This window comes from Delphinapterus leucas, chromosome 1, assembly GCF_059928025.1.
Source record: "Delphinapterus leucas isolate spDelLeu-1000000601 "Yukka" chromosome 1, BTC_Dleu_Yukka2, whole genome shotgun sequence".
Taxonomy (NCBI): Eukaryota; Metazoa; Chordata; class Mammalia; order Artiodactyla; family Monodontidae; genus Delphinapterus; species Delphinapterus leucas.
Window position 1 is genome coordinate 92,991,967 of NC_143129.1, and position 12,434 is coordinate 93,004,400.

Consider the following 12,434-nt stretch of genomic DNA (forward strand, 5'->3'; position numbering starts at 1 on the left):
AACAGTTTTATACAAAATAGAAAGGTCACAGGACACATAATGATGATGTAGCTGACTGAATTTCCTCATTTATTAAAGAATAGAAATAAATTTTGCTTAAAAATTTTAAAAACGACATTAAAACTTAGTTTATCTTTCCACTGAATAAAACTGAGAAGAAGACTGGCTTTCAGATCATATATTTATTTAAAAAAATAAAATGGATCGACAAAGTTACCACATTATTATGCATGCTAACAGGATTTCCCAAGCCCATGAGATACCATTTCTTGAGCAATAAAAAAAATGACTTCCTCAATAATGTAAAGATAGGAAACCTTTCAATCCAAATTCAAGATCTTTATCACTAGGTTCCACCTCACAAGATATATCTGTGCCACAAGCTGAGCTCCTCAGTATAGAAAGCTTGAGAAGATACTAAACAAGGACGTCACTAAAAGATGATGATTTGTTAAAATTATAAAGCAACCATCTTTTGGCCTGCAAATATTCTACATTAGAAATCTCCACCACTGGGGATCTGCTCCCCATGACAATTTTACTATGAATCCAGGATAATTACAAACACATGGCATTTTTTTCTTGCATGCTTTCTTGGGCCAACCCTGTTTGACAACATGTACAATTTACGGGATGGAACTTGAAACTCCCATTCTCACACAGGGATAGTTAAGGAGTGTTACCAATAACAAAGAATAAAAGTTATATATAACGTTGGTTACTATAAATTATATTTGTTCTTAACCACCCCATTCTCCTTAATATGTTCAGATTCTTTCGGGCAGAAAACATGAGTTTCCTATAACATCAATTACATCATTAATGATGATTAGAATGAGCTGTAGAGACCTTGATTCTGAAGACATGTATGTGCAGGTGAGACGCAATCTGATTGCAAACACTGACACAGTAGCGAATCAAATCAAAGAAAGAGAAGACCTAAAAAAAAAAAAGAGAGATACTATTAGATTCTCAGGAATCTGCTTAGGCCATCCCTAAGATTCCTTTTGAAAGCCAAGAGGAGAGGCTTCTTTCTTCTCTTATTTTGAAATTCACCTTCAATTCCATAAAATTTAATAACTCAATTTCCTCAAAGATTTTTCCTTTACACCAAGGAGCAACAAACTTAGTGAATATTTTAGGCTTTGTGGACCATACTCTCTTTGTCACAACTGCTCAGCTCTGCCACTGTAGCATGAAAGCAGCCACAGACAATACATAAATGAATGGCCATGACTGTGTTCCAATAAAACTATTTACAAAAACTGGCCATTGGCCCACAAGCTGTAGTCTGCCAACTCCTGCTTTACAGTTAGAAATATGGAATTTATGAGCCAGGATGTAGGCAGGACTAATAAGAATAATACAAAAAATGACTCAAAGATGAAGCCATGAGGAACTCCCACGAAGTCCCATAAATGTGGTTTTCTAGTATTCTAAATCATTACAATTATACGATCCATCTCTCAGGACTGGCCCACTGAAACAGAAAACAAGTAACCTTCAAATCATGAAATAGAACACAGTACAAAACTTACCAGGGCTATCCAAAGTACAATATATTCATCAATAAAGCTGTTAAAATATTGGTCCAGAAACAAAAGTGCTGGACCTATGAATGCTGTGTCATGCAAATGCATTTCACTTTTAGTCATGTGTGCCACCTATGAATAAAGAGAATCGGTGATGTAGGCAGGCATTTCCATATTAAAGCAATTGTGAACTACACAGTAAATCAGTATTGTGATCAAATATCAAGTTTCAAGAATTCTTTAGCAATATCTGTTGAATTTTCAAAACTAAAACAACAACAAAAAGTGGGTGTGAAAGCTATACACCGAAGGTATATACCATGCCAACTAAGTCCCCCTAAATATGCTTTTCACAAGGAGCCTTGAGTGTACAGAATGAGAATGAAGAATGAGAATGAAGAATGTGGATAGAAAGAAGAGTCGTAGAGGTTTAAGGAGCTTCTGGTAATCTCAAATTGTAGCTTCATGTAAGAGTAAAAATGGCTCCCATATTGACATCAAGAGATTTTGATTAGAGGACAGCAAACTCTAGAACTGCTTAGGAAATTATGAAATGAAAACTATGGCCATAAAACCAAAATAAGATGAAAGTTAAAAAGAAAACAGACAAAATCTCTGGTGCTTACCACAAGCTTATTGGTGATTTTGGCAGATACAAAGCCAAATGTCAATATATAAAGACAGGGATGCTTTTCAAAAAGCTGAACTGCTGATTTCTTGTAGATCATTGCAGCTAATGTAATTACTGATCCAATATGGAGAAAAGGAGAAAGGACACTTGTTCCCTGTACAGAGTAAAGAGAAGTGAGGAGTTAGTGGTATTCTATACCGATTTGCTTGATGGAAGACAGATCAACTTGAACTTCTAAGAGCCTCACGGTGTCTGAGAGCCGGCAGTTTTTGTAACTGAATACCAGAACAGCTAAGGAAAAGCAGCAGCATGGATTAGTTAGGCACAAACTGAGGATTTTACTTAAGAGGGCAGACATTTTACAAAGCAGATCGCACTTGTAAATAAAACTGAGAAGTTTCAGGGTTTTTTTTAAGACTAAGTGGAAACTCTCAATTAACAATGATTTTAATTAATTCAAATAACAATTCAAATGAAAAACAAAGTGACTACAAAACTAAGTCCTAGCACAATCACTGGAAATCTTAAGAAATACTTACTGCTATCGTTGATCCATTTTTTCCAACACCACCTGTGAAGATTACACGGAAGTAATTTGTACAGGAAAATATGGTCCCTGCTACAGTACAAAGCGCAGGAAAAATTTTCATTTGAATATTCAGCACTGGAATCTTTAATGGGTAGAGAGAGAAAACAATTAATATATATATATATAAATCAAAATAAGAAAACAAAGCAAACATTTGATTCATATTCTGATATATTCTCCATTCCTTCTAGTTTAGTAAATACTTAAATTGATGGAAGTTTCCCTAACCTTTCCATTATAAACAATATAAAGTCTCAAGAAATGAGAGACTACATAAAAATTAATCTGACTTCTGATACCAACTTAAAAAAAAATAACTGATCCAACTTTATTAGCTCGTGTCATAGCTAAGTAAGGTTCACCTAATGCATCCCAGAAATCTGGCAATAATGAACCAGGCTATCTTCTGGCCTTTTAATAAAAGAAGTGTACTTTTCCTTTATCTTTGTGCATTTTTTGAACTCTACTGCTAAATCTGTAATTCGTTACTAATTGTTATGAGAGAAAGCATGGAGCATAAAGGACTAGAAATATTTGCAACTAGATTTAAAAAATTTGCAAACTAGAGAATTCCCAATTCCAAACTGTTAGAATACAGGCAGCTAGTAAAAGTAGAAAGCAACTAAGAAGGTATTCATATTCAAGGAGCTTCTGTAATCTCAAATTGTAGCTTCACATAAGAGTAAAAACAGCTCCCATGTTGATGTCAAGAGATTCTGATTGGAGCAGAGCAAACTCAGGGACAGGACGAAAAATATGTGAAGCACACCCAAGCAGGTACAGCTCTATAATTGTGAATCCGAAACTTTAACATATAAGTTTACTTTTCAGAAGAAGTAAATAATAAATTTTTACAGTATACTGAAAATATGAATTGATTTACCTAAAGGGGGGCTGAGTGCTTTGAGATCATGTATCTAACCTTGTGAACACAATATACCTCATTTAAAATTAAATACACTTGTATAATACTAAATCCTAAAAATCATTTAAGATTTTCTTTCTTTCTGCACATCTCTTTTTAGCTTTTCTGAAGTCTCCAATTTTGTCCAATATGGACTGAAAAGAAAGGAATAGTAAAATGATATATTCTATTAAGTGAAACAACTGACCCTAGGAATAAGATTCCAAAAGCCCACAGTAGTTTAATAGGCAATGAGTTCTTACAATGAAGACATTTTAATCAGGGCTGTCTACACTTTTTAGGGATGCCATCTGCTTACACTTTTAAAATCAAATAAGAATGTGACACTTCCTATTTTTTGTATGTATAAAACCCCGGTAAAATTGAAAGATATAAAATTTAATGTTTAGCTACTCTATTTCTTTAAAACTCTCAAGAACTTAGTTTATTTACACAACTCTATGACCTCTTGCAAAACTGCAGTCTAAAAAAACAGGGAAATCAACTATTCAAATTTCAAGTTGTACTGTGGCAGTGTTTAATTTTCTAAAATGAAAATAGGTCAACTTAAAAATTAAGCCCAGAACTTCATGGAGCATCTTAAATTGTCTCCTTCCTTCTCTAACTGATCTCCAAACCCTACAGTCCAAATTCAGAGCTTGTTTTCAATAAAGGAGAAAATCAACACCATGGTTGCTTTGAACTCCAAGAGATTTTTTTGCTCCAGTTCAGAAAACTAAGGATATTACAATCTAAGTCTGATGCATCTGGCTGAAATTCAATATTCTGTCTAGTTTCCTTTTCCCTCCAAAGACAAAGGACCTGTCTGGCAAAGGAGGAAATACTACACTCACTTAGATTTCAAAAGAAGTGAAGCATTAATCCATTACAGGGGCATGCCTGTATTAAGGCCAGGGCACTAAACAAGTGCCAACTCTAGTGTAGCAGTAATCTGTGCCACAATTGAACTGCATTGCATCACAACTGTTTAAAATTTGGTGAAAATGCTTTAGGATCATGGACATTTTTGCTCTCTGAAAGAACAAAGGATAAACAGCAACATTACAAAAGCCAGGCAAATTAGTAAATGGCTTGGACCACAAACCAAGTAAGCAAGCTATAGACGTAGGGGGCAAAGAATCATAAACATTCTTAGGGCCCTCTTCACGTCTGTCATATATGATAGCTACATACACCAAAACATAAGCTCCTGAATGTAGGTTTATGTTTGAATTGATTTTTAGAAACCTGGATATTGTAGGTGCTCAGTATAAACTTATCAAATAGATTAAGATGTTCTCCCTTTCTCTCTCTACGTAGAATGTCTTTTTTTGAAATACTACCGTATTTCAAAATACGTGACACACCTTGCCGTCACGTTAAGAAGAAAAAAGGAAGTTAGCTACAACAAAATGAGGCAACATGAAGGGAAAGCGGAAGTCAGAGGAACCCCAAGTCTCACCAGGTGATCACTTAAAAATCAGCACTGATCAATCACTTTTAAAAAGTATTAAAAGTATTGCCATTTTCACCTCACACACAAGATCAAGGAGGGTGGACACATTGTCCTTCCCAATCTTTCTTTCTGTCCTCATCCTCCTGGAACATATCCAGGGTGATCAAAGTGCATCCACTCTATAGAAACAGCCAGAAAGCTGTACTAAAAACACTTTTATCTCAGGCCTACCCAGAATGTCAATGGTCTTTGAGACTGGGAAGAATAAGAACTCCCTTGGGTCATGGTGTCTGCTCTACAGCTAGGGTAAAATCCTCTGGATTCATGCCATAAAATTATGTAGCCAAATAATATCAGTTTAATGTAGTTCATTTTTCAGAGATTAAAACAAATCTTAAATTCTCAGGTGTACCAGATTAAATGGACACAGATTTTGGTTTAATCGTTTGGATTAATGCAGAGTATCAGTTGCTAAGCTGTTAGGCAAGTTTTCTTATGAGCATAATAAAATATTCTTACAGGCTTTGTAAATTTCAGCAGAAACAGAAAGTATCATTTTGAGATTAGATACTTCCTTCCAAAGAATGTGGGACTGCCTGTTTATAATGTCTGATTTAGTTAAGTATAAAGCCACTACTTAAGTCTTTTAGTTTAAGAATGAGATACAAATAAATTACACTATATAGCAAGTCTTCAGTTCTACCTAATGAATTCTGAAACTTCACCTGTAGTAACACCCACCATTTGCCTTAACTGGATTCCAGAAGGTGTCTCCTGGTTTATTACACGTTTAATCTACTACTACTTTTTTTTTTTTTTTAATTTTTATCTTTGGCTGCACTGGGTCTTTGTTGCTGCACATGGCCTTTCTCTAGTTGTGGCGAGCGGGGGCTACTTTGTTGTGATGCGTGGGCTTCTCACTGCAGTGGCTTCTCTTGTTGTGGAGCATAAGCTCTAGGCACGCTGGCTTCAGTAGTTGCAGCACATGGGCCCTAGAACACGTGGGCTTCAGTAGTTGCAGCACACGGGCTCAGTAGTTGTGGCTTGCGGGCTCTAGAGCGCAAGCTCAGTAGTTACGGCGCACGGGCTTAGTTGCTCTGTGGCATGTGGGATCTTCCCAGACCAGGGATCAAACCTGTGTCCCCTGCATTGGCAGGTGGATTCTTAACCACTGCGCGATCAGGGAAGTCCTCAGCTACTACTTTTAAAAGAATCAAATGTCAGTGAAAGTAACTGTGAGGGGATTTTATGGGTCCCTTCCAAAGTGATGACATTCTTTTTTTAAAGAGTTATATATATGATAGAAGGTAGTTCCAAGACATCCCAAAAGGATATATTCTTTTAGGGAAGCAATACACAAAAAAAGTCTTGTTTTTTGCAATGTGTAAACCATATACTAACTTTTGTGCATGAAAATAATTTCTTTCCGTAAAAAAGGGCGGGGGAACCAAAACACAAACCATGCACACACAAAAAACCCAACCAACCAAAACCAACAAAAACTAACTACAACCCTTGGTAAAAAAAAACATCTCTTTGGGCTTCCCTGGTGGCGCAGTGGTTGAGAGTCCGCCTGCCAATGCAGGGGACACGGGTTCGTGCCCCAGTCCGGGAAGATCCCGCATGCCGCAGAGCGGCTGGGCCCGTGAGCCATGGCTGCTGAGCCTGCGCATCCGGAGCCTGTGCTCCGCAACGGGAGAGGCCACAACAGTGAGGGGCCCGCGTACCGCAAAAACAAAAACAAAAACAAAACTCTCTGAATTAAAAAAAAAGGCAAGAAATGGGTAATCAATAAGCAGTAGATAGAAATCACTTACCTTTGCAAAACAGCTGATTTTCTAAAATCAGCTTTAAGAAGACATTTGCACTGTTTTTGTTTGTTTTTACTATAAAGTTGCTTTCTTAAATATCAGTAAAAGTCTTTTAATGAGGATTTGGAAGGCAATTTCCATTTCACGGCCTCAACCTCAAAAGAGATAAAAATTTCACAGCTAGGCCCTAAATATCTTCTCTCCATTTTGGCACACAAATCAGAGCACTGCATGTAGTAGTCTTTCCTGAACTAACACAATGCAATTCAAAACAGCATATTCAGCAATGAGCCCATAGGGCCAAGGATAAAGAAAAAAAGAAATACAGTGGTTTGAAGTCAATTATGGGAATCTGTACTGAAATCTGCTCAAAGAACCCAGAGTATTTCTCTAAGCCTCTGAATATCACCAGAGAAGTCCAGTCCTTTCCTTTTATTTTAATGATGGTAACAGTAGAACCAACGATGCTAATAATAAGACAGTGGCCCGTGAATCTCTTTCCCTACTGCAACCTCCATTTCAGTCTTGGATCTGAGAGTTCCTCAGATTACTTTTTTAAAACATATAATAAAAAAGAATGATTATATTATCTTAATTGCCAATAAAGATAGGACAAAATATTTGATCCTTTTAAAAGAAAAAAAAATTACATCTGTTATGTTCATGTATAGATTGTGTATATAAATTCTAATAAAGAAAGGTGACAAGTTTACCTGAAGCAAATTTACTACCAGGCACCACCTAAAAATTATGGATATGTGTATAGCCTGCGTGAATACATAACTGCACTGAAAACAATGCTTTCTGTACCTCCATACTGATACAGATAATTAGGGATATATACCTGATGCTGACTTGATTTTGGATGATTAAGCCAGAAATCCCATTTTTTTTGTTACTGATATGCTGAAACATTAAAGGTAATTTATATGTGTGTAAGATATGCAAAATAATTTTGGAGGGGGAGAGATCTTGGTATAAAACACAAAGCCTATGAAAATAATAATCAATATAGTGAAGAAATTTAAAAAAAATTAAGTGGGAGGTAGGCTTTAGGCTTTATTACCTAGTTTCAGGAAAAGAAAATCTTTTCTTTCCTTCTTCTACAACCAAATTGTTTAAAACTATTAACTATTTGATAGTTTTATAGCTATTTATAACTGCTAACTATTTAACCTACACAAGAGCAAAAGTAATAACATTCTAGTGAAATCCAAGATCTATAGATATAGATCTATATGTATACAGTGTGTATGTATCTATAGACCTCAGATGTCACTAGAGACAGTATTGACTTTTGAGACTATTGTGTAAAAAAAGATGTGATTTTGAATGATATTATGTACATGAATGAACAGTTTCAGAATTTTCCTGGTTGACTATGGATTTTCTTTATTCCTTCATCTTCTCCCTCCTCACAACACTATCCTCCCAACAAAAGGCATTAAACAATTTCTGGTAATAGATACTTAGGGAAGCATGTTAATTACACTTCCTTAAGTATCTAATTTACTATCATAAAGTGAGTTAGGTAAGGGAAAAATCTTGCTCAGTAAATTTCCCTTATACTTTAAAATTAATCTGATTTTTATGAACTGTGTTTGTTTAGGAGTAGCAAACATGCCAACTGTAAAAGCAGCAACAACTTCTATTGAGGGCTCATTATTTGATAGGCACTGGTCTGAGTGCTTTACACATACTCATTTAATACACAAAATAACCTTATAAGACAGGTACTATTATTGTCTTCATTTTACAGAGAAGAAAACTAAGCCACAAGAGTTGAATAACAGATCAAGTTCATACAGTAGGCAGTGGAGCCAGGATCAAACTCAGGCAGTCTGGTTCCTGAGACTGTGTTCTTGGCCCCCGTATTATATATATTATATTCGCTCTTTCAGAAGTTTGTGGAAAAGAACTTGTGTTTGTAGGGGTGACTGTATTTCAAGTCAAGTTGAAAATCAAGGTCCTGGCTTGTGAAAACAATCCTAAGGCACTGATTTCAATAAGCACTTATTCTGTTCTGGGGCCAGAGTTAATTTACTACCAAGATTTGTTACTCAGCTTTAAGCATATAATGGAGAAATTAGTAGACTCATGTAGCTCAGAAAGAGAATAAAATATTTGGTTTAATCTTGTCATTGGTTAACTTGATACACTACCTGCTGTTTCCTCAGCTGTAAAATAGGACAACAAATAATAATTTTGATAGCCTTCAAAAATAACCCTGGAATGGACCTACTGTACAACATAACCCCAAGTAGTAAAATTCACTATGCCCTAAAGAGAAGTTTGTGTCCTATCATTGCTGTGACTTTTTGTTTTCAGAAAGAATAAAATAATTTTACATATCATCCTTTAACTGGATTATACCATATTAGAAAAACACAAGCAAAAGACAACATGCATTATATGGGATACACAATGTACAGAGTTACCATAGATTGCCAAAAAGGTGGTCCTCCAATCACTGCCAGCAAATGCATGATTATTATGAAGATTTGCACTTCAGTCACATCAATTCTGATTAGGTACAAAAAATCCAAAAAAGCAGAATTACTCAAAACAATTTCAAGTTAATTACTTGCAAGCTTAGCAGCATTCCTCTATCATGCACAATAGAAAAAAAATCTCAAATATTGAGGAAAGGGGAGAAGGAGGTGTCAAAAATTTGTTATGAGCAAAATCAAATAAAATCCAGAGCGTTTTAATTTCATTTGATGAATTTCACAGAGCAATAAAAACCCCTCCTTTCTAAAGAAAATTTGACTCATTGAAGTTGGGCTGAAACTACAGCTTAACCTTTCTCACCAAAAAAAAAAAAAAAAAAAAAAAAAAAAGAAAAGAAAAAAAGTGTGTGTGTATTAAATTTTGAAGCTCAAGCAGAGGATTGCATTGTACTGCTGTATAATATGAGATCTTGAAATAAGTGCTTTGTAGTATCAAATGGAAGAAATGGTGAGCTTTTACTAAAGTAACATAAATCTCTGATACCTTGGCAAAACTTACTGCCCTTTAGATATATTCATTTAATGCCTTCCATGATGTGGGTGTGAAAAAAAAAATTCACCCAATTCTCAATCAAATTCTTATGCTTATTAGGTCAACTACTCTAAGACGTCTAGAAGGAAGATACTGAAAGCAGCCAAGAATTAGCTTTGAGCTTGCTGAAAATGATCTTACAGTCAAGAAGAGACAAACCTGGTACAAAAACAGGGCAGTAGAAATTAGAAGCCTGAAAGTCTGAAAAAAGAATATGGGCATATTCTGAAGACTGAGGAGCAAAGCAAAAACTGATGTTCCTTTCCCTCTGTAAACTAGCACTTTTTATAATCTTGAGATTGTCATTCTCAGATTACTGGATCCAAATGCCTTTTAATTTTTTTACTGATTTACCCTACAGATATGCTTGCACAAAATGTCTGTACAAGGTTATTTATTACAGCATTATTAATAGTTGCAAAACTTTAAAAATATCTCTCAATGAGGGAGTAGTTATAGAAATTATGGTACTTCCATACAGTGAACTATTGGGTAGCTTTTAAAAAAAGAGTGGGGTAGCTCTCTAGTGGTGACATGGAAAAATATCAAAGTTATATTGGGTGAAGAAAAATGCTGCAGAATGTGTATATGAACTTTTTGCATAAAAAAAGAAGAAAAATAATATTACATTTTAATTTTTGCCGATAATTACATAACAAATTTCTGGAAAGATACATTACAAACTAAGAACAGTGGGTACCTATTGGAGAGGACAGTGTGGGAACTGGACAGCTGGAGATGAGGATGAGAAGGAGACTATTCACTGCACACCTTTTTTATAATGTTAGTTTTTAAACAAAGTGAAAAATTTATCTATTAAGAAGGTAAACTTAAAAAAAAAGTCAGTCTAAGAAAACTGATAGCAACAACAGCAAGGGGGTTCAAATCCCAGAGCAGAATAGAGCCCCCATTTCTAAAATTGATACTTCAAGCAGACAATCTATCATGTGAGCTTAAGACATGTAAGTTTTATGCTCATAATAAATAACCAGATTGAGACCAATCTCTCACAACTAAAAAAAATTATCTTTGATTGCTCAAGAATGTTTTTTAAATAGAAGCATATTAAGCTGCAAACATATAGTGATGTAGTTATCTTGATATACACATTTATTGAAAAAAAAATGGACTGAATTAGGCTCAAAAGAATCTGTAGAGCTGACCTGGTGAGTGATGTTGCCAATAAGGGGAATTACACTCAGTAGCAGACTCAGGAGACTAAGCAGGTGTCAAAGATGATCGACTCTGTCTTGGGTGGAGGAGGGTAGACATCTTACAACATTTTGCTGGATATGTGAAGTAGCCTTTTGGGAGGGGAAGGGCCAGAAGTATAGAATTACAAAATAAAAATGGAGGGAACCTCATGCAATTAATCTTTGTACCTTGGATGAATGTAAGTAAAAGAGATTAGGAAACATGAAAGATCTTTACAAAGCCCAAATTGGGATTCCTGGGAAATTTTTATGGATTAGCCTGTTTGGAAATTTTGCAAGACAGAATTCTGTAAACCGTTCAGATATTATCACTGAATTTAGATCAACAATGCCTTAATGTTAGGAGCGAGAGTCAGGGAACTTACTTACCAGTTGGTAGTTAGTTAAGAACATTTTTTCCTGTGTGATTATCTGATTTAGCGGAATACTCTGTACTCCAGGATAAAGCCCTCCTGCTCTGAATCATGAGAATTGCCTATCACCACTTCTGGATGTGTGGCTCTAATCTTGACTGTCAATGAAAAAACGTGCAGTGCGAGGCCATCCCGAAAGAGAGAAACTAAGCAAGCTAAGTGGGACAGGTGGCAGAAATGATTAACAGTGAACAAGTTATGATTCTGTTTAGAAGAGAAGTGGTTACCTGACAGTCCATTTTTCCACCCTCCCACTAAGAAGTCTCTCAATATGGGTTGAATTTACTGTAACACATATTAGGAGGGGGCTCATTTTACGCTTTTTGGCTATGCAGGAAAGACATAATTATCTATAGAATATTATATAAGCCAGGAATTTGGCATTTCTGTAGTCACTTGTTATTTTCAAAATAATAACATGGGTGATAATATTTCCAAGTGTTGGAACTATTTCTCTAAAACAAAAACAAACAAAAAAATCAACCTCCACAACTATACCAAAAATAAGCCCTTCAAGGGACAAGGGCTATGTGGTAGAAAACCACCTAAAACACCAGAGTGACTTTTTAAAAAAAGACATGGGAAAACAAATCTCTTAACTATAGCATTAGATTTTCACAGCCTAAAAGTTTCAGAGGGGGGAAGTTAGACGATAATAAACATAATTTTCTATAACCATGAAAGTACTTAAATATCTTGGCTGGTATTGCTTAAATAATTTCTTATTTCTACTTTATTTTAGTATAGGTTTTGTCAAAGGACAAAAAGAACTTCCCCAACTGCTGTGGATAATCCATGAGTACTCTGGTCAGAACACACTTAAATTACTACAACAAGCCAGC

At 35.4% G+C, this 12,434-nt stretch overlaps 1 protein-coding gene across 4 annotated transcripts in view; it reads right to left on the reverse strand.

The window, feature by feature from the left end:
- Positions 1 to 163: 163 nt before the first annotated feature.
- The window catches only part of CEPT1 (choline/ethanolamine phosphotransferase 1), a 35,938-nt gene continuing 23,667 nt past the window's right edge, over positions 164 to 12,434 (reverse strand). For 3 of the 4 annotated variants that reach the window (XM_022584090.3, XM_022584088.3, XM_022584089.2), the window contains exons 5-9: positions 9,362 to 9,446; positions 2,703 to 2,834; positions 2,159 to 2,317; positions 1,539 to 1,664; positions 164 to 939 (exon numbers count right to left, since the gene is read on the reverse strand). In XM_022584090.3, the coding sequence (XP_022439798.1) occupies positions 820 to 939; positions 1,539 to 1,664; positions 2,159 to 2,317; positions 2,703 to 2,834; positions 9,362 to 9,446 (622 nt within the window). In that variant the 3' untranslated portion in view covers positions 164 to 819. The remainder of the gene's footprint in view (positions 940 to 1,538; positions 1,665 to 2,158; positions 2,318 to 2,702; positions 2,835 to 9,361; positions 9,447 to 12,434) is intronic. The other variant, XM_089918123.1, reaches the window with a different exon arrangement.